Consider the following 23,267-nt stretch of genomic DNA (forward strand, 5'->3'; position numbering starts at 1 on the left):
AGTGATAGAAATAATACATGAGGAGGATAAGGTCTGGCTCTTAGATGTGAAAGTAGACAGTATATTTCGGGACGGGTCTTGGCACGCCTTGGTTAATGTCAGCATGCCTGAGTAGAAGGTAAGAAGCTAAAACTTGAGTTTAGAAACTGCCATTTGAAGTAAGGTAGTCACTAAATGGGCAGAGTGAGTCACTTATTGCAGAAACCAGTGGGTGTGGCACCAGATACCCTGTGATTCTGTTCTGCCCATAAAACCATTTATGTAGTTGTCTGTAGGGCATCGCACAGAATTCAGGAATGAGACATAGTCCCTGGAATATGATCTTGCGAAAGAGAGGCAGGGCTATTCTTTTGGGGGGACTGCTATACTCACTAGACTATTGACATAGGAAGGGCTCAGGTAGGATGAATGAAGCAAGTCTTGGGAACTGGGATCAGATCTGGGACAGAGGGGCAGGTGCAGCCTGGAGACACAACCAGAGGGTTGGTCCAGAGCTATTGACATGACCTGTTTCAGGACTTAGAGATGAGGATGATGCCTGATCCTGACAATTTTTGGAGATGAAGAAGGACGGTCAAGTGGTTTCAAACATGGGGAGAGGAAGGAAGCAGGGATTAGGAATCTGGGATTGGAAAGCTGGGATTGGGAAGCTAGACACATAGAAGTCAGGGCACTTAGAAGTCTTTAGCCTTTCTTTTTGCAAAGTTACAATGATACCACTACTTTCATCCAGGCCCAGATTGGATCCAATGAACTCTTCTCTGAAACACCTCCCCTGGTGTTCTCAGGGAGATTTGGGGGAGGTGACAGTGGGGCATATTCCTGCAATGCCTCTGACATTCTGAATTGCATGGTCATTTAGTTGGATTTGTCTTTTGTCTCAATGCTTGTTGGCTCCTTGTGAGTAGGGATCATGAAATCAGAAGTAGCGCACATAGCTGTCATTTACTAAACTCTTACGGTGTGCCAAATGCTTTAGAATACCCAAACCCACAAAAATCAAGAAGTAGGTGTCATCATCTTCACTTTACAGACAACAAAACTGAGGTTCTGGAAGGTCAAATAGCTGTTCAAGAACTCAGAGCTGGTATGTGGAGGGTCAGGATTCAGACCCAGACTTCCCTGGCTCTAAACCACATATGCTTTCACCCAGACCAATGGCTCTCAACTGGAGAAGTTTTACAGAATACTGAGGCAGAGCGCCTGGGTGCCTCAGTTGGTTAAGCACCTGCCTTTGGCTCAAGTCTGATTGGGATCGAGCCCTGCGTTGGGCTTTCTGCTCAGTGGGAGCCTGCTTCTCCCTCTGCCTGCCGCTCCCCCTGCTTGTACTCTCTCTCTCTCTCTCTCTCTCTGTCAAATAAATAAATAAAATCTTGTACAAAAATACTGAGGCATATATCCTCGTCCTTGAATATTTGGATTCATTTCATCTGGGCTAGAATGAACATCTGTGGGGGTTTTTTGTTTGCTTGTTTTTGCTTCTACATATAAGTTTATTTTTTAATAAATTAATTATAATTAAAAAAACATATATTGGGGAACATCTATTCTCTTTTCCATAGTTGTACCTATTTACATTTTTATCAACAGTGTAATGGATTTTTAATTTTTTTTTCTTTTAATTCCAGTTTAGTTAACATACAGTGTTATGTTAGTTCCAGGTGTACAATATAGTGATTCAACACTTCCATACATCACCTAGTGCTCATCCCAAGTGCACTCCTTAATCCCCATCGCATATTTTGCCCATTCCCCACCCCCACCTCTCCTCTGGTAACCATCAACTTGTTCTCTGTAGTTAAGAGTCTGTTTCTTGGGGCGCCTGGGTGGCTCAGTCGTTAAGCGGCTGCCTTCGGCTCAGGGCGTGATCCCAGGGTCCTGGCCCACATCAGGCTCCCTGTTGATGGCCTGCTTCTCCCTCTCCCACTCCCCCTGCTTGTGTTCCCTCTCTCACTGGCTGTCTCTATCTCTGTCAAATAAATAAATAAAATCTTAAAAAAAAAAAAGAGTCTGTTTCTTGGCTTCTCTCTTTCTCTTTTTTGCCCTTTGCTCATTTGTTTTGTTTCTTAAGTTCCAAATATGAGTGAAATCATATGGTATTTGCCTTTCTCTGACTAACCCATTTCACTTAGCATTATACTCTCTAACTCCATTCATGTTGTTGCAAATGGCAAGATTTCATTCTTTTTAATGGCTAAATAATATTCCTCTGTGTGTGTGTGTGTGTGTGTGTGTGTGTGTGTGTACACACACACACACACACACTCTTCCATTGTGTATATATATTCCATTCTTCTTTATCCACTCATCTATCAGTGGACACTTGGGCTGCTTTCATAATTTGGCTATGGTAGATAATGCTACTATAGACATCAGGGTGTATGTATCCCTTTGAATTAGTACTTTTGTAGGTTGGGGGTAAATACCCAGTGGTGTGATTACTGGATAGTAGTGTAGTTCTATTTTTAACTTTTTGAGGAAGCTCCATAACTGTTCTGCAGAGTGGCTGTACCAGTTTGCATTCCCACCAGCAGTGCAAGAGGGTTCCCATTTCTCCATGTCCTCCTCAATACTTACTGTTTCTTGTGTTTTGGATTTTGGCCATTCTGACAGGTGCGAGATGACATCCCATTGTAGTTTTGATCTGCATGTCCCTGATGTTGAGTGGTGTTGAGCATCTTTTCATATGTCTGTTGGCCATCTGGATGTCTTCTTTGATAAATGTCTGCTCGTTTCTTCTGGCCATTTTTAAATAGGATTATTTATTTTAAGTTGTATGAGTTCTTCATATATTTTGGATATATTAGCCCTTTATCAGATATGTCATTTGCAAATATGATCCCATTCAGTGGGTTGCCTTTTAGTTTTATTGATTGTTTCCTTAACTGTACAGAAGCTTTTTATTTTGATGTAGTCTCAATTTTTTATTTTTGCTTTTATTTCCCTTGCCTCAGAGACCTATCTAGAAAAATGTTGCTACAGCCAATGTCAGAGATATTACTGCCTGTGATCTCCTCTAGGATTTTTATAGTTTCAGGTCTCACATTTAGGTCTTGAGGACATCTGTGGTTTTTAACTCCACTAGGTGATGTTAATGTGCAGTCAGCCCTGAGAATCCTGGCCCTCTCTCATGTCATGTTGTCTTTATTGCTATCCCTGGCTTCTAGTACAGGACTCATCTCTGTTAGGGGTTAAAGACGTCTTTATTGATTAGTTTAGAGGGTGTTTGTGACTAAAGGGAAGAGCAGGGACTGAAAGCCACTAGAAGTTATAAAGTGTTCCCTTAGAGGCTGAAATTGACCACGATGTTTACCAGAAGCCATAATTAAGGATCAGAGGGCTGCTATTCATTACATGCTTAGAGATGTTTTCCAAACCTTCCATTGCAGGTGGCGTTGTCCTCAACCCAGCCTATTATGGCATGCCTGGCCATACCAACATTATGATCCATGAGGTGGGTCATGTCCTGGGACTCTACCATGTCTTCAAAGGGGTCAGTGAGAGGGAATCCTGTGATGACCCCTGTAGGGAGACCGTGCCATCCATGGATACGGGAGACCTCTGTGCCGACACTGCCCCTACTCCCAAGAGTAAGCTGTGCCAGGACCCAGAGCCTACCAATGACACCTGTGGCTTCACCCACTTCCCAGGGGCTCCATTCAGCAACTACATGAGCTATACAGGTACCACAACAGTCTCAATGTGAATATTTTCTATTAAGATTACATGGGAGCCCTTTGTGGCTGGGGTGGGGTGTGGAGGTGTGGGAGGTGGAGAGGTCTGTGAAGCAGTCATTCCTGCCAGAGAGCTGAAGTGTATTTATCATGGCATAGTCTTTTCTCTTGTGTCGTTGAAGAACTTAAAGAAATATGAAGATATTAAGGGGTCTTTTGGACTGGATTCTCCTCTGCTAGAGGTCAAAAGAAGAAGACACTTTTATCTTGGAGAGTTTAAAAAGGGGACAAAACCAAAAGCTCTCTTGAGATTCCTTTGACCTTTAGAACTTGGTTATTCTTGTTCTTGCCCATGTTCTCAGGCATTCACTCCGAAGTAGACTCAAACAGTGATGGGGAAAGAGGTCTCTGGGTCAAGGTGGCTCTGTGCTGTTTTTGAAGTTGATGGTCAAGAAGATGGACCTGGTTAATTTTAAGCTCAAGATCAGGATTCCTTTTTATTTTGTTATTTGTATATTCCTTTTATTTTGTTATTTTTAAAGGTATCAGATTCACTTCTTCCAACACTAGCCAAGGGCTGAGTCTTAGTTTGTCTAAAAAAAAGACAAAATATGCTGTCTCATTTAAAAAAATGGTACTACTCTCCTGGCCATGGGAACAACCCTATTATCTGGTCTTATTATCCTGGATTATGTCTCTTCCCCTCCTCTTTCACTTCCTCATTTCTGACAAACAGTAGTACTAATAATATTCTTTTGATGATGGACTCAAATTTATCCCTAGAAGTAAGGACTGATTTGATTTGATGATTTATTCCAGGGGAGAAGGAAGGAGATGATTTTTCTGTAAGGTCCAGGGGCTTGTTTGGTGATAAATTCTAGGACTATCCAAAAAAAAGGTAAACCACAGGAACTTGGTCATGCCTTTGAAGGGAAGAAAAGAGTGGTGAGCTGATCTTGCTTGTGACTTATCAATATATTTCCATCCAAGTCTCATTTTTGTATATAATTCAGGTGCATTGAATTCATAAGGACCAGCATCCCTGCTTCCCAACAAGGACACAGTTGCCCTTGCCAGGGGAAACCAAACAATGGGGTGCAGAAGGCAGAGCTGTTTAGTTACCACCTTTGAAGTGGGCAGAGAAAACATCTAAGAAACGGGACAGTGTTTGACTGATGTGCTTTCATTAAAAGGCTCTGAGACTAAGATAACCCCTTTTCCAGCCCTATGAAAATTGAGTCTAACAGGGAGATGTTGCAAGCTCCAGAACGAAGGTTGGGACCTCCATTCCCAGTCCTACTGTGTCCTTGATGTTTTGGTCCTCTCTTTCCTTAAGCATCTCCAGTGAATCCTCCCTAACCTTGGCAGAGTCACTGGGCATGAAGCAGGTGTCTGCAACTCCAGAAACGTTCTTGAATAAAAAGCCCGTATGCCGAAACACTGCCATCTTGTGGTTTCCTGAATACGTAACCATCAGCTAGGAGCAATCTTACACCCCAGGGCACGCGTCTCACCCTGGCTCAGCCCAACAGCAGGGTAATTGTCCTGCTTTAGGGATAAACAAGCACTGTTCTCTGCCTTCTCTTTCTCACTTGCAGCTTAGATACTCTCTGGAAAAGAATACATTTAGTCATTTGACAAGTCTTGATGGAACGCAGTAAGTGTGAGGCATTGTGCTGGGTGCTCGTGACTTAGGGCATGAGCGAGGCAGACTTCACCCCGGCCTTGGTGCTCTTTGCAGGTTAAGATCTTTACCTCTCCTGTTCCTTTTTTTGTCCCCACAGATGATGACTGCACCGACAGCTTCACCCCTAACCAGGTGGCCCGGATGCATTGCTATTTGGATCTTGTGTATCAGCAGTGGAGTCAGAGCCGGAAGCCCACCCCTATTCCCATCCCACCTGTGGTCGTCGGGCAGACCCACACGTCCCTCACCATCCACTGGCTTCCTCCAATTAGTGGGGTTGTGTATGACAGGTGAGAGAGGTGCTTGCCACAGGCGAGCTGCTCTGTGTTCTCTGTGGCATTTCTCGTGCACGAGGGGAAGAATGCGAGGTGAGGCGAGCCCCGGTTTGGAATGATAAACGTGTGCACCGCTGCTCGGGGCTGCCCCTCCGTCCTGCTCCGTCCTCGTCTCCTTAGCGAAGCTCACAGGTGCTCTCAGGTAGCCAGTGGCTCCTCATGTGTGCTCACTCCTTGGCGAGGGGCCTGGCATGTGTTTCCTTCAGAATGTGATAGCTGGCAGGCTCCCAGGAGCCATGAAGAGGTTGACAGATGTGATAAAGATGAACTGACAAAGCGGAGGTGGCCTTTGCTACCCGTCCAGGAGCAGAGGGAAAGGAGGTGAGGTACATCCTTTCAGGCAGTTCTGGGGGTGGGGTGGTGGCAGGCTGCCCTCTGCTATAAGCTCTGCACAGGGCCTTCACCGGCTTGTGTGGTGTTTCTAATGCCCTCTCTGCTTCCGGTTGTACCTGGTGCTTGTCCCACTTATGGCTGCGGCCTTGTGGCATCATTATCTGTGTATTTTCCTGTTTGCCCCGCTCAACCACAACTCCTTGGGGAAGGACTACTCTTTGCATCTTTGTCTCTTGGCTTGCCACAACGGACACCTGATACATGTTTTTCAAAGAGAGTCATTATATCTAAAATTAGCTTTTATTTATCCTTTGCATATTGGTATACATGAATACCAGGGAAAGTTTTGTAAAATGGGGAGAAGGTAGGAAAAGCAGCCCATCGGACAGTTGGTGGGAGGAGGGGGGAATGGTTTCCCTGAGCAGGGCCAGCACTCCATGTAGGTGGCCTGTGCAGGCTCTGCACTTTCAAGCCCTGCCACTGTGTGTTAAATAGCAAGAGTAGCTCTCGTCTCTTTGGTCCATCTTTGTGTGAAGCGTTGTGCTGGGTATTTTACCTGCAGGGGTCTTATTCAGTCCTTGAGGTAAGCACAACTGCCACATGAGTGAGAAATCCAAGGCACAGAGAAGCCCATGGTGGCTATAGCCCAAGACCCCACAACTGAATAGAGGTGAATGTGGGGCAGCCACTGGAATTTCAGAAACAGGGAACCTGGAATAGATTATTTCTTTGAACTTAGAGCTTTCCTATTTAGCAGGCAGATAGCCCCTCTTTTAGGTGTCACACTTCCCTACTGGGTATGAGGCCCCGGCCATGGAGCCGGATGCCCCTGGAGCATGTTTCCATGTACCCCATCTTTCCTGAAAGCCTGGGAGAGAAGACAGGCAGAGACAGGGATGGAAGGAATCAGGTGAATCCTTTTTCAAAGTGGTATTCCCAGCCTTCTGGATCTTGGTACTTGTCCTCAATACCTTGCTGTACGCTTAATGCATGACATCACTTAGAACTTAATGATCCTACAAAGCGGTTCTCACTGTCACCAGCACCTAAGCTTTCAGGGCTCCATCTGTGAGTCCACAAATGTGATGTGTTTAAGAATCTTCTTCCTGCAAGGGTGACCCTGTGCAGCTTTGGTCGGACTGGCTGAACAGTGAGTCCTCTGTGGGCATGTGCAGACTGGGGTTTTTTATCAGTTTATGTAACACGTGTAAACAATTTAATCTTTCAGTTCTCCCTCTGGTACAAACGTTACGATAAAGCAGACATCAGTACTGGCATGCTGCGAGTCTGTTGGCAGAAAAGGCTGTAATTTGCTTCCTTTTCTCAGCTAGGTGGGCCACAGTGTGGAGGCCTCCCAACATGTGTGTCGGGGAGACTCACGTCACATACCCAGCGATTTGTGTCACGCTTGGAGTTATGTTTACTCCTCCCCAGTAGGTATTTGGAATTCTTATGTCAGAGAGGAGCCCAACCACGCACTCAGCAGCGGCCCCGGAGAGGCCAAGTACATCAAGGAAATGTGGTTTGGAGTTGTGTCCACACTAGAAGTGGGTGCTGACCGGAGTCAGAGGTTGGAGTTAACTGCACCTTTTCATTGCCAAAGTACCGGACACTTGATGGTTTGGGGGAACTTGCTCAAGGGAATTAAGGAACTTGCTGTGACCTTAAGCAGTTGACTTAATCTCTCTGAGCTTGAGTGTCCTCATTTGTAAACACAGAGTTCTTGTAGGGATTAGAAATGATTTATGAAAAGCACCTAGTGGCACAATGCCAGGCATATAAGGTGCTTAGAAACGGGAGCTGGGGAAAAAAGGGAGCTGGTAACATAATTATTACCTCTATTTAACAATTATATTCTTTTTCTTTCTTTTTTTTTCTTTTTAAGATTTTATTTATTTATTTGACAGAGAGAGACAGCCAGTGAGAGAGGGAACACAAGCAGGGGAAGTGGGAGAGGAAGAAGCAGGCTCCCAGCGGAGGAGCCCGAAGCGGGGCTTGATCCCAGGACTCTGGGATCACGCTCTGAGCCGAAGGCAGACGCTTAATGGCTGAGCCACCCAGGCGCCCCTGTTTTTCTAGTATATTACAAGATATTCGTTTTCTTCCTTTACCTGTGGGAGACCTTGACTTGATGTGTTCATTTTCAGATGCATCATTCACAGCTGGGCTTCTAAAAAGATTCTAAGTATCAGAGAGGAGCCTTCATCTCCCCTCGTTATTTAGTGGTTAAAGGGCTCTTTGTAAACTGTACTAACAGTCTCAGGGATGCCCATAAAACAGGCTCTTACAGAGGAACTGCCGAGGTCAGTCCCTGTGCTAAGTGCTGGGCTCAGAAAGACAGAGCTTGGTCTGGACCTGCTCACAGGCAAAGGAGAGAATTGGAGTGGCATTTTCAACACCACAGAGCAATGCCCAAAGACAGGAGCCAGATGCTGTGGTGGGTGCATAGAGGAGAGAGTGCTCCTCTCACAGAGGAGTAAAGCTAAGTGCCACTGCAATGGTTACACTTGAATGGGCTTTGAAGGGTGAGTAGGAGTTTGCTAAGCAGAGAGGCTTGAAAAGGCTATTTGTCAGGAGAGAAAAGAGCATGTTTCGCAGAGCTGTGAGAAGGGTATGATGTATTTGAGGAATGGTGATTAGTTCATTGCACTGGGAACATAAGTTCGTAGAGGAACTCAGGTGAGTAAGGCTGGAGTTAGCTAGTGAAGAACCTTGGATCATGGTAAGAAATTTGGATGTATTCCTCATAGGCGATGCAGAGCCAAGGGGCATCACATTTCTTTCAACTTTTATGTTGTATATGTGATTTAAAGTAGGGAGTTTAAAACATAAGACCACATATAGCTATTAAGTTTACTCTGAAAATTGCTGTCTGTTTTAGCTGGGGGAATGTAAGGGGCCTTTGGATGACTTATTGAAAGTCAGCCTAGTAAGGAGTTTTGTGTTGAAAGATTCAGATTATAATTATTTTGTGTTGAATGTTCCTAGGATAGAAGCTGCCCACTTTCATCTCCACAGGCCTCCTTTATGACTTAGTTAAATTCTTCTGCTTCATAACCTTGAGATTTTCATGTCACTGTGAATTTTTAAAAGATGAGGTCTACACAAGAAGGAAATGAGTTGAGAAATAGTTGTGTTCCCAGGTACCCCCCACGGCCTCACTACCCATCACCACTCCCCACTTCCAGAGGCCTTCCGAATTTCATGATTCCGGCTCATCCTACCACTTCTCCTCACCTCCCTTCCCCCTTCATCTTTCCAGGGTCCCGGGCAGTGTGTGTGGTGCCTGCACTGAAGATGGGACATTCCGTCAGTACGTGCACACAGCTTCCTCCCGGCGTGTGTGTGACTCCTCAGGTTACTGGACTCCAGAGGAGGCTGTGGGTAAAGGACCATAGTTTCTTTGTTTATACTTGGTGGCTGCTGAGAATGGGGGTGGGGGTAAAGAGTGGAATGGTGGCATGGTGAGAAAAAGGCAGCGTGTGTGTGTGTGTGTGCGCGCGCGCTCCTGTGTGATTTGCTGGATATCTCTGCGGGCCTGGGAAAGACTCCGCCTGGTACCTTTGTGTGTCCCACATGAGCTTAGCGTGTAGGCCCAATGGCTGTGGTGAAGTAGAGGTCAGCATAGAGGACAGGGGGATGGAGAAGACAGCTGTGCTCAGGGGGTGACTTCAGGGTGAGAGCTCAGGCATTCCGTGTTACAAACACCTACCGGCCCAAGGAGCAGCTTTGCCACATAACAGTGTAAGCTGATCTCTCTCAGGAGAGTAATAGAGAACACATTGCAGGGAACACTGATGCACGGCTCAAGCTGGTCTGGGTGGGGGTGGGGTGGACTAGGTGTTCCAAACTGATCGTTCTCATCTATGTTATTTCATGAGTCTATTAATCACTGGTACTGGTTGTGCTTTGGATGTGATCTTAGTTAGGCTCTAGGAGGGGGAAATTGTTTTTAGCTGGGCCTTTTCCTGTTCCTCACCCTACTTCTCCATTAGTATTCACTCACGTATGTATATCAAGGCCTCTAGGACAAATTAAAGCACGAATGTTATCCCAGTTCAAGTCCAGAAAATGCTGTTGATGAGTTTCAGTACCTTCTGTTGAATGGCTTGGCCTTCTATGACCGCCATCTTCAGTGTCTACCTAGTTATCATCTCTTTCCTTCTCTTGTGTTTATTTAAGATCCTAAAAGCTACCTGGACACAGTCCTATTTGAGTTAGCTTGCAGTCAACTCTGACCAAAAAAAAAAAAAAAAAAAAAAAAAAAGGAGGACATTGGTTTTGGAGTCAACAGTGTCTGTAAAATGTCCTCTTGAGCTCCCAGTTACTCAAATGACAGGAGCCTCCAGGAGAAATTGGGAGAGAGACAACGTACTTGCTTTTAATTGACCGTATGGAACTTTTTTCAAATGACAGTTTTCAAGGAAGAACGGAAAGTAACTATAAAATTCACATTGGTATTGTGTTGGACTCATGTAGAGATTGGCTTTTCATAAAAGGCCATCTCTATGGCAAACAAATTGTCCAGTGCTAGTGTTCTAATGCCCATTCAACTCCCTGGCCCTGCATTTCTTTCATTTTAATTCTTGGCAAAATTTAAAAGTTATGTGGTAGAAGTGAAAGGACTTAGAAGTTCTGGGTTCTAATTGTGTCTTGAGGCAAACCAGGTCAACTTTGAAGGCCTCCACTTCACGTCTTAATGTGAGATTGTAATAAAACCTTTCTGAGACAACACTGCTGTTGGGGTGGCTTCCAAGGGCTTTTACTCTGCTAGTATTTGGGGATGCTACTGGAAAATACTGCTAAGAAATACTGGTCTTCCTTTGCTTTGAAAAGATGGAGAACCAAGTCGTATTTAAAATATACACAGTGAAGGTGATTGAATCCCCAGCAGAGTGTACACAAACACCTGTATGTACAGATACGATCTAAATATCCTTAATGACACTTCATGAACACCAACCACTTTCTAAAATGCTATGGGGAATAGGAAATTGAACCAGACATACTCCCTGCTTAAATATCATCTTTCTGGAGAGAACGTCCCTGGGTCTATAATCTAAAAGAGACCCTAGTCTTACCCCTTCATTCTCTAGTCTTTTATCTTTCTTCATTTTTCTTCAAAGATGCCATTACCACTTTATCAACTTAGTTTTGTACTTATCACCCTACGGTAAGGATTATGAGGGCAAGAACTTTATCTTTCTTGTTTGCTACTCTGTGTCCAATACCTACATCAGTGCTAGCTGTGAAAGAGGTACACGGTCAATTTTTGTTGAATGGGTGAATAAATGAATGAATGGATTCACAATATAGGCAAAAGATGATAAGGCCTGTGAGATGTAATACACGCACACACACACACACACACACACACACACACACACACACTTGAACTTGTTTCCTCTGGCCTTTGAAATATTTTTCATTTTCCAAATTCGGAAGGGCTAAATAATCCTATTTATGTTTCTAGAGAACACTGTATCGATCTTCTACGTATCCTAGTAAGCCACGGGTTGAATAGAGCTTATTTCATAAATGAGGAAACTGAGGCTTTGTAAAGACTTCCCACGGTCACACAACTAATGGCATAGCACCAATTAGAGTGTAACTCTGCTGATGCCTAATTTAGCACTTTTTTCTTAATTTCCCCTTATGTGATACGAAAGAAAAACCATTTGATAGATGATTTTCACAGAAACAACCTTAATATAGTTGCAATATTTGACTTTTTTACCATCCCATTTTTACTTAGCTACTGGATCTCCTTTTTTTTTTTTTTCCACTCAAGAATACATGTTTCTGGGGGAGCCTGGGTGGCTCAGTCATTAAGCATCTGTCTTCGGCCCAGGTCATGATCCCAGAGTCCTGGGATCGAGCCCTGCATTGGGCTCCGGCTCAGCGGGAACCCTGCTTCTTCCTCTCCCACTCCCCCTGCTTGTGTTCCCTCTCTCGCTATGTCTCTCTGTCAAATAAATAAAATCTTAAAAAAAAAAAAAAAAGAATACATGTTTCTATTTCCTGCCTGCAGTTTCCTCCATGCAGTGACCTAACTGCTCACACATACCTAAACTAAAAGGGAAATTTCAATGCGTGGTTTTAAAATTTGGATAGCAATCGGTTGGAAAGACTGCTAAGGTGTGATCTTAGGGAATGAAAAAAGTTTTGCAAAGAGCCTAGTTAAACAGAATGTAATGACACACTAAAACAAACATTGGCCTTATTCATAAGTAAAACAGGGTTTCAGAAGCAGTGGTTTATCATAAATTATTAATAAACTAAGTAGAAATAATTCTCCTCTGCTCAAGGACTCTTGAAGGACATGATTCGCCTTCTCTGCATCAGCTTCATGTTTCCAGCTGGGATCTGGGCCGCTCCATTCCTGATGCCTTGCTAGACTTCTCTTGTTAAAGGCATCATGTGGAGGGGCTATGGAGCAAGACAGAATACTTTTACATTGTTAAACCTTTGTCCTCAGTAGTACTTAAGATCTAACCCATTCAGTTGACCAATTTCTGTAGACATTAGCTCAAAGCTCTCTTCCTCATTCTTCTTTCTTGGCTGGTCATATGAGCTACTCATTTTCAAACTTAATGGCAGTTCCTAATGCATCTGTCTTTCTCTTCATCTCCCTCAGGGCCTCCAGACGTGGACCAGCCCTGTGAGCCGAGCTTGCAGGCCTGGAGTCCTGAGCTCCACCTGTACCATATGAACATGACGGTCCCCTGCCCTGCGGAAGGCTGTAGTCTGGAGCTGCTCTTCCAGCACCCGGTCCAAGCTGACACCCTTACCCTATGGGTCACCTACCTCTCCATGGACTCCTCCCAGGCATTCTTTGACACAGAGATCTTGCTGGAACACCAGGATTCTGTGCACCTGGGCCCCTTAGACACTTTCTGTGACACCCCACTCACTATCAAACTGCATGTTGATGGGAAGGTCTCAGGGGTGAAGGTCTACACCTTTGATGAGCGGATGGAAATCGATGCAGCTCTGCTGACTTCCCAGCCCCATAGTCCCTTGTGCTCTGGCTGCAGGCCTGTGAGGTACCAGGTTCTCCGTGAGCCCCCATTTGCCAATGGCTTGCCCATGGTGGTGACAAATCCTCACAGGAAGTTCACGGACGTGTGAGTTGGGCGGTAGGGCTTTTTAAACCACGGGGCTTCCTGGGGCTTTGGGAGTGGGTTTTGCTTCCCTTTTTCCCCACTTTTTTCCATTGTGACATGCCTTTAGTTGGAGAAATGTTCAGAATCTCAGAGAAGATTTTATTCTAGAGTGGCATATCTGAGATGAAGAAAAATATTTACCAGAAAGGGGCAAGCAGATGTTCTGACCAATGTTGCCATCATTAGGATCATGGAAAAAGGAGGTTCTTATGTGAGGTGCTTCTGCTGGACTGAAAGTATTTGCCACAAATAAGTTGATCAGAGTCAACTTCTATCTGGTGACATTCCTTGCTGTAACTTTTAATCTGCCACAGCTCCTCTAACATTTGAGGATTGTAGTCAATCCTTCTGTAGCTAAGCAAGGAAGCCAAGGGTCCTGCAGACACTCCTTCATTTCAAGACTCATTCCTGATGTGTGTTTCATGCATCCCTCTTTTTCTCCTCCGTCTTTCCCTCTCTCTCTTCCAACTCTCCTCTTTCTCTTTTTTCTGTTCCTTCTACGCTTGGTGAGTTCTGCTGTGTTCCTGGCACAGTGTGCTCAGTGGTGGGGACACAGACTAAGGTAAGATCATTGACTCAGAAGAGTTCAAGGTCTAAAGTAGGAGGTTAGTATCTCTAAAGGCAAAGTACCCCCATCTCATCATTTTCCTCAGAGATTCAGGGGTAAAACAGAAGTTTTATTGGAAGTGCTGTATTAATTAGTTTTTGCTGCATTGGAAATCATCACAAAATGAAGTGGGTTAAACCAACAAACACTATTTTTCATGATTCTGTGGGTTGGCTGGGTGCTCTCATCCGGACTGGCATGGCCAGGGTAGATGGCCAGGACAAGCTCATGTACAGATTGGGGACTCAGCTCAAATGGCTGGGGTGGCTGGGAGGATGAAGGCCTCTTTCCATATGACCTCTCATTCCCTGGTAGGTTTCGTGTCGGCTTGTTCTGTGGTGGTGGGAGGGCTCCAGCAGCAGGAAAGGCAAGCCCTCTCACGCTCATACGTTTAACGTTCCTCTGGCCCTCACACAGCCAATTCCAGATTCAAGGGGTGGCAAAATGGACTCTGTCTCTTGATGGGAGGAACAGCAAAGCCACACTGTAGAGGGGCATGAACCTGGGAAGGAGGAACTGTGGCCATTTTGCAGTCTGCCACAGCTACGCAAAAGTAGAGGGCATTGTTCACTTTGAGCCTTGGTACATTTTTCTTCTCATACTTGCTCTCTGAACCAGAACTAGAAAACAATGAAATGGACACAAAGCTAATGCAAATGAAAGGAGAGATCATGGGACAGATTTTAAGGCAAACATTAGTTTTCGAGCCCTTCTGATAAGGCAGTTAAAATGACATTTGGTATCTAACATGATAATCCACACAAGCCCTCATACACAGACACACACGTGTACACACACTCAACCTTTAAAGTCAATAACATCCCATTTTATGGATGAGAAAACTAAGGTTGATCTTAATTTGGTTGAACAGAGTTAGTCATGGCAGACTAACTCAGACAAGATTAAAATCCAATTTTCCGAGTCTCGTTTTGGTTCCCTTTCCTTAGTGACACACTGCCTTTTATAAATTCGGATCATTGAAGGTTGGGCTACCTGCCGCTGAGTTTTCTCCACAAGAAGTGTAAACACATTTTGACACTACCATCCAGTCCTTTTCCAGGGCAGGGCAGGGTGAGACTTTTACGTGTGGCTGGATGAGAGACCGCCCTGAAAAGGGAAGCCAATGGAATTGATGAGGATATGCAATTGGTTTTGCTTTTGAAATATCTGGCACTCCCATGAGAAGATTGTTTCCCTAAAGAAAGTTGATGTGGAAATTTAAAAGTCTTTAATATTTAGGTGTCTTTCCTATTAAAATAACTAAAAGCCAGTACAGAGGTTTTTAAAGATGTTTTTGAAACCCCATGATATTTCCCGTTTGCTGTTTGCAGCATCAAGTGAGAGAGTGGAGGCTTTGTGGCTGAATTGAAGCATCTGTTAAAGAAGAGAGGGTCTTGGCAAGAGGTTTATGGGGGCCATCAGGGCAGCCCCAACAACCCTGTGAGATCCTGTCCTCCTAAGTCACTCCCATTCTCGCTTGACGTTGGCGGTCATTATCCAATTAGGGAAGGCATGGGACAAGAGGAAGAGGGGAGAATTTGTTTTGGGAAATAGCAGCCCCTCTCTTGAACCCCCGACCTCACTTAAATGTTCACTCTCTCAGGCTCTCCACCTGATCAGTGCACTTGGGTTCTAAAGAGAGTTGGTTAAACTCCTTCTATCTCTGATGTCAACCAATAAAACTCCATCTATGCATTTTGGCAGGCTTAGAGGTGGGGAGTCATTTAACATATTCCTAGCTGTAGGATTTCCGGCATCCCCAAAATGATGGTGGAAGGTGTTCTCACCTCCTTCTGGGAGACAGTTCATTCTTCCCTCTAAGGACTTAGTGTCTTTAAGATAAGAATTCTCTTGAGAGACGAGAAAACTGATCTGCAGGGCCAGGTAGGGCCTTGCTGAGTCCAAACACTGCAGCTTCCACTTCAGTTTCTTTGATTACTTCAAGGATACAGAAGACTAGTTTTCCAGTAGTTGCTTGTTGATTTTTTAACACAATAAAGGTATACTTGAGATGCCATCCTCGTAGACTGGGCAGGACCGTTAGTTAATTCAGCGGGATTTCAGCCAGTGTTTATTGCATGATCACTATGTGGAACATACTAGGAATATAGAAACCAATGTGCTTTCAGACATTCTGCTGCTGCGTAAGACTCTGCCCTGATCTCTGTTTCACATAACGTGGCATATGTTTAACATTGATGTTCCCCACAAATATCTTTAAATTCCTGTAAGCCATCTGCAAAAGACTGAGGGCAACGTCTCACTTTCTGGATGGTCACAGCTCATTGGTTTCCACAGGGAGGTCACACCTGGGCAGGTGTATCGATACCAAGTTCAAGCTGGAGCTGGGACAGAACTGGGAGAACCTTCACCTCCGCTGAGCCATATCCACGGAGCTCCTTACTGTGGAGATGGGAAAGTGGCAGGGTGAGTATCGGGAGCATGGGAATGTGTGAGCAAGGATTGCCCTGCCTGGCTCAGACCAGGAGGGTTAATCTTGAGTTTTAGTTTGACTTGTTCTGGAAATTGGGGGCACTGTGTGATTCTAGTATTGAACAAGATCTAGGACCTGGTAGTGATCTTGAGAGGTCACCCACATCTTACGTAAGGAGAAGCTCACTTTTATTTAGAGCTCACCCACAGGATACTGAGATATTGGGGCTGATTTGGGGTTGAGGGCAGCTCTTAAGATTTCAAAGGACAGCTGCTGGGCAGTGATTGAGAGAAGGAGTTTACTGGGGAGAAGGTTACTTGTCAGATGATGCTAAAAGACAATGTGGGTGTATCTTTTGGGTCAGCGGCCTGTCCTATGCTACTAAGGGGCTGTGTGACCTGAGGAAAGTCAGTGTAGCTTTCTGAGCTTCACTGGCTCATTTGGCCCCTAGAAGACCTGACTGTAATGTAATTTACATCCATTCTCTAAAACTGCCAAGGTAGAGATGAAATCACTACTTTGGCTTCTGAACATACCATGTTCCTCTTTCTGTTGCCCTTTTGTGATATCAGCTTAGGTGACTAATTCAGTCTGGTTTATCTGGGACTTTCCCAAATCTAGCACTGAAGATTCCCATGTCCCACCAGTCGCCCTATATTCACCTGTCCTGAATGCTTATCGAACCTAATATAGAGAGCTGGGGGAGTAGGAGGCTGGATGGCCAGGCACCGTGATTTGTGTTCGATGCTGCATCCTAGTAAGATGGCCTATTTTTGATTTCCCAGACTAGGTGAAAATACATAGTATCCTGAGGCCCTAATAGACAGACTTCTGTAGCCTTTCTTGAGATCCTTTCCCATCATTTAGCAATCAATACACTGCTGCTTCTCTTGATCTTCTAGGATTTTTAACCTTTGGTGTAAGCCAAACCTTGCTAACACCCAGACCTTGCTGGTTGGCTGCCACCTTCTGCCTCACCCAGTCTCAGCTTTCCAGCCCCCTTCCTCCATCTCAGTTGGGGATGCCTCACATGCGCACAGAGTAACTCGGGCTGCTGTCGTTGCTGTCGCTGCTCTGGCTGCCTCTTTCTAAGTCTGCCACCTGCCACTTACAGTGTTTGGCGCCTTGGTTACCGTTACTACCCAGCCAGAGCCCTCCTTGAGCAAAACACTCTGCCCTGTGTTGTAGCCTCTCCTACAGCAGTTCTCTGGTGGAGGCCACCTTGAGGCCCCCGGATGCCACATCTGCTGGGGGTCTGGGGCAGGCAGGGTGGAAGAACCGTCTTCCTAACTTGCTCTTACACATTCTCTCCTGTGCCTCGAAGCAGCTTCACCTGAAGCACCAGCTGCTTGCTCACTGGGCCTCACAAGACTCCTCATCCAAACGCTCCTTTACGCTTCTGTCTGTATTCCGTCTCCGTAAAGAGTCACACGTAGTTCTGCCCTCCAGTGGGAAGGTACCTGTGAATTGTAGCTTTGTCTCAGCTGGAGGCCCTCCACGACATACACAACAAGGAGAAGCACGAATCGTTGAACCCACTGTTTTAAACTTGAGAAATGTATAGTTTCAATCTAAGGGAATCACAGATCCCCCAGAAGTCATCCTGAGGCCCTGATGTTAATAAATTTTTTTGTCATGTTGGATAACACTGCAGTAAGACCACCAAACAGAGTGCAGGCCCTGAACTTGTGAGCTGCATTCACTTGGAAGTAATCATCTCAATCTGTTCAGTGTGGGGCATCTCAGCACATATGCTGTCGAGCCTTTGAAATGTGGCGAATGCAGCTAAGAAACTGAATTTTATTTAATTTTCAGTAATGTAAATTTAATTTAAAAACTTGATTCAGTTATCAGAAAACTTTTAAGTATATTTGGAACAACTTGGGTAGGTGAATTTAAATACAGATCAAGTGTTTGAACTCAGATGTGTTGTAAGTGAAAAATATACGTCAGATTTTAAAGATGTAGGATGCATAAGAAAGTATGTAATGTCTTTCATTAATAATTTTTATACTGATTACATATGGAAATGACTATCTTGGATATATTGAGTTAGATGAAATGTGGTATTAAAACTAATTTCACCTGTTTCTTTCTTTTAAATGTGACTACTAGAAAATCAAGGATGTTACATATGGCTCTCCTGTTTCCACGGGGCAGCAGTGCCTGAGATGATACACCACATGCTCGTATTAGCTGTTGAGATTATCTTCAAAATAAAAATGAATTTGAAGTTTCGTTAATTTCTTCAATCATGTTTTTCATAGCTCTGTTATCTTTTCTCCATTTGCATCCTACCATTTAAAATATCATTATATAATTGCATTTGTAGCATGCTTTTAATTCATCTTAAAGCAGTCTCATATCTAATTACTTAGTCTTCACCCCATCCCTGTGAGGAGGTACACTTTAAACAATGGTTAGTCATGTCCTGGGTCCGAAATCACATTAGTATGCCAACACTCTTTATCTACTTGAGTTAAAATATGTGTCTGTTTTGGACATGGTGCAAAGTCAGGAAGAAAAAAATGGTAACCCTCAAGCCATTGTTTTAAAGATTTATTTATTTATTTGAGAGAATGAGAGAGCGAGAGAGAGTGAGTGGAGGGGAGGGGCAGGGGAAAAGGGAGAGGGAGAGAATCTCCAGCAGACTCCCTGCTGAGCACAAAGCCTGACCCAGGGCTAGATTCCAGGTCACCAAGATCAGGACCTGAGCCGCTCAACCAACTGAGCCACCCAGGGTCTCCAACCCTCAATGCATTTTGCAATGACCACATCTGTGTTATCCGTTTTGTTCTCATAATATGCTTCCTGTAGCCCTCAGTCTAAACTAACTCTCCCACCCCAATCCAAATTAGTCATCAGCTGTGTCAGCATTTGAGGTTCAAAACAAAACAATGACATTTTTCTTCTCCCAGTATTCATTTCTGCCCTGCAATATATGGTAGCTGCCACCAGGTGATGGTAGGGAGTGAGGACCAGGACCGAGCCTTTGCTTTGCCCTGGACTGAGACCTGGCAGCAATCAGGCTGCTGGGTCTCTTGGTACATAAAACAGGAGCTTTCAGTTCTACAAAATCCTAACTTTAACAACAACTGCATCTAGATAGAATAAAACAATGAAAACATAAGGAAATATCAGGTAAAAATGAATAGAGAACAGAACCACACATAGGCAGGTTTCTTCCTCACCAAACCAGCTATTTCTAAGATTTCACTCATCATAGGGTCAGTGTGCATTTTCTACCTTAATGCCGTCCACCGGAAACACGGGCAGGACCCTCGTGGATCCCCTAGAGGTTTCTGAGCCACGAGCTACTTTTTCTATAAAAGCATTTTTTTAACTCCTGTTTTTCTCCAACTTGTACTCCTTAATATATAATTGGGAATTTTAAGAATTTAAAATAATGGTAACTAAACAAGAACAATTATTTTATACGTGTATGCATATAAGAATGTGTATTTCTATCTTCCAGGAGCCTGGGAGAAGAGTGTGATGATGGCGACCTTCTGAGCGGAGATGGCTGCTCAAGGGCATGCCAGCTGGAGGAAGGCTTCCACTGTGCAGGTGGGTTGAGGAGCACCCCCTAGGCTTATGTCCTATTTCTGCAGGTGTCTCTGTGTTGTACTTCCCTTAGCTTTTGATATCCTATAACATATAGCAGGATGCTAATAATAATGACATTGGATGTGTCTGCTGTGTGTCAGGTGTTAGCTGTTTGACATATAGTATTTCATTTAGTCCCTCCATTAAGTATGAGGAGACTAAACTGAGGCATAGAGAGTTCAAATAACTTGCTTTCTCTTATATGGGATTTGAACCGAGGAAGTGAGGCTCTAGAATCTACATGTGAAACCACTGGGTTACACCATCTCCTTGGTTAATGTTACCAGTTGCTCTTGGGTACTCATGTCTAACATCAGAGCATCAGCCACACAGTACAATCATGGAAGTCCTACACAAAAATCAGCATAGGAAACATTCTAGGCCAAAGGGAGTGCAAGGGATCTCTTGGTGGCTGTGTTTAATAGATTAGATCATGACAGATGACAGAGGGTCCTAACGCTGCTTAATCCTGGAAAAGTCATAAATTATTGCCTCACAGGAAGGTTGTCCAGAAGACTTCTCCCAGTTCTGGTTAAAGACATCATCAGTGAGCTTCTAACATAGATTATTTTTTCAATTCCCATCTGCATACATTGCAGTGTTTCTGTGGAACATAACCATTCGCCAGTTATTTGAAAGAGCAGTGCATTGAAAAATATTTTAATGCCTCTAAGTCTCAAGGTAAAGTAAGATATGATTATAATTATGTATAATTTATTAAGGTGTTAAATACTGTATAGAACACACAAATGGCCCTGCTGTCTGGAGCAGAATCATAAAATTATAGAATCTTAGTAGTATTCCATCCATCCATCTAATAAAACATACTCAGTACCTGCCATGTACCATGAGTCTGATAGATACCCTGATCCCTTCCCATGTACAGTCTAACAACGATTTGGAGTCCAGCTTCCTTCCCATATGGAAATTTCTTCTGCCAGTTCTTGAGAGAGGGGCCTCTAGCTCCTGCTTACATACTTCTAGCAGTGAAGGACACACCTTGAAATGCACCATTCTACTGAAGAATGGCTTTATCTGTTATAAAATTCTTCTCCCTTTTTCTGGTTTGGAAACTGAGGCTCAGAGCATTGTAGTGACTCATCCACAGGCATCGGCGAAGGTCTGCAAGGCCCGCACTGGAGCTCAGCTGCCTAATGCTTAATCAAGTGCTTTTTCCTTGCTATGAAACTATAGAGGATAATTTTTTTCCCTGTTTTATTTGACTACCATTCAGATATTTGAAATGCCTCCCCATTATTCTCCTTTCCAATCCAAACATCCCCTCATGTGATTAGGTTTCCAGACCCTTTCCTATTTACCCTAACCTGGCATGTTTCGTGTGGTCAATGCCCAGAAAGGAATTCAATACTCCAGATGTGGTCTGGCTGAGCAGAATACACAGAACCGATTACCTCCCCTCTTCTGTACACAAGTATTTGTTAATGCCACCTCTGTTTGCATTGTGTTCTGGGCTTTTTTGTTTTTTGTTTTTGTTTTTTGGTAACATAATGGGCTCATGTTGAATACACACACACACATACATGCACACATATATTCTCCAAATGCTGTGTCTTCTCCATTACAGCTCAAGCCTCATTTGACTTAAGAGCCCGCCTTGCTTTGTTTCTAACACATTTGATTCCAATAAATTTGGCTCATATTTCCTTAGCCTCCAAATCCAGTAAGACTGTGTCTAAATTATTTTAACTTTACAGGGTAAGGCTAAAATGATCTGTTACACAGTTAGACTGCTGTTTCATTGTATAATAAGCTCATAGTATGCTAAGCATCTATTCCATTATTTCTCCAAAGATTAGGTTAGAGGGGTTCTTGGGTGACAAAGTTAGTTAAGCATCTAACTCTTGATTTTGGCTCAGGTCATGATCTGAGGGTTGTGAGATCAAGCCCCACATCAGGCTCCGTGCTCAGTAGGAAGTCTGCTTCTCTCTCTCTCTCCCTCTCCCCTTGCTCCCCACCCTGGCTCATGCACACTTGTCTCTCCCTAAAATAAATAAATAAATCTTTTAAAAAAAGATTAGTTTTGAAGGAACTATTGTGAAATGCGTTTTAAAAGTGGTCTATTATTTTTAGATGGACTTGAAAAACAGGCAAAGATTTTAAGTCCATGGTAAAAAAAAAAAATAGAAGCAAGAAAAAACATTCACTGTGTTATAAATAGAGAAACAAAACATATATACACATTATAAAATATAGTATAAAAATATATACAGATATACATAAAATACATGCAAACATACATATAAAACATGCATATTTATGTACATGAACACAGGTACATGTATATATACATATACGTGCATATAAATGAGAGAGAGAAAGTTATTCCAAATACATATATATTGGCTTTGGGGGAGTGATTTGGGAAGGCCATGCATTTGATGGAATGCAGGAGTTTAAAACCCAAAGTAGGCTTAGAACCAAGTCCTAGGAGCATTGGTTTATTCCTGGCAAGTAGAGACAGACTTACCACAGAAGGGTCTTAGACTGGAAGAAATTATGAAGGAAAATAATTCGTAGCTACATGTTGATAAGCCACTGAAAATCACTTCAACATCCCTGTGGTATTGTGAAGAATGGAAGATAACAAGAATGGCATAGGACAGTAGATTTTAGTAATGATGATACTGAATGTGTCCCTATATGTTGATTGATTTTCAAATCTTGATATTATTTTCATGTCCTATTATTTTATGTAGAAACAGATTAGAATCATGTTAACTAATGTTCATTGTCCTACCTTTTGGTAGGAAAGGCGGTAGAACTTAATAAGTGGCTTTCTGATTGCACCTTAGATTTCCGCACTTAGAGAAAGCCAGCTACGTATCTGTAGTCGGTACTGTTCACTTAGGCAGAGTTATCCTGGGAGTGAGGATGGACTTGCCCAGGAAATACAAGCTCGCTTCACAACAGTCCAGCAGCTTTGCATACGGCCTCACTCCTCACTTGTTTGCTCTGCCTCAGCTTGACGGAGATCCCACTGACCCTGCCTTCTGTGGGCCTGGCTCCCATCCAAGCTCTGTTGCTTATGTAACGAGGGACCTTTGGCAAAATGTTTCCCATGTATGACACAAACAAAAAATGCCCACCCCACACGGTTGTTGTAAGTCTAAGGGAAAGACAAATCCCTCAACTACTTTAATATTTCAAAAACCAGCTTACCTTTTTCTTCCTATTCTTGATTCACAAATCTCACCCCTTTCTATACCTTTTATTATACAGATGGATTCTACTCCTCTCCCCACGAAAAAGAATCCTCCTTCCTTAGGGGCGTGTATGTGTGTGTGTGTTGTCTGCATGTTTGGGGTGGGCGTTAGACTTGCTGGCAGTAGCAGGATTCTCTTTCTTGGACTAGAGAAAAAAAATGTAATGATTTTTACATGACATGTATGACAACACTTTTTCAA

General features: G+C 43.7%; 1 protein-coding gene across 1 annotated transcript in view; it reads left to right on the forward strand.

Annotated features, from left to right (window-relative positions):
- PAPPA2 (pappalysin 2) overlaps nt 1-23,267 on the forward strand; it is a 258,945-nt gene that overhangs the window by 112,145 nt on the left and 123,533 nt on the right. The window contains exons 4-9 of the mRNA XM_044387894.3: nt 3,390-3,683; nt 5,459-5,651; nt 9,292-9,413; nt 12,667-13,156; nt 16,101-16,229; nt 19,712-19,803. Coding sequence (XP_044243829.3) covers nt 3,390-3,683; nt 5,459-5,651; nt 9,292-9,413; nt 12,667-13,156; nt 16,101-16,229; nt 19,712-19,803 — 1,320 coding nt within the window. The remainder of the gene's footprint in view (nt 1-3,389; nt 3,684-5,458; nt 5,652-9,291; nt 9,414-12,666; nt 13,157-16,100; nt 16,230-19,711; nt 19,804-23,267) is intronic.

Source organism: Ursus arctos, unplaced genomic scaffold, assembly GCF_023065955.2.
Source record: "Ursus arctos isolate Adak ecotype North America unplaced genomic scaffold, UrsArc2.0 scaffold_2, whole genome shotgun sequence".
NCBI classification, from domain to species: Eukaryota; Metazoa; Chordata; class Mammalia; order Carnivora; family Ursidae; genus Ursus; species Ursus arctos.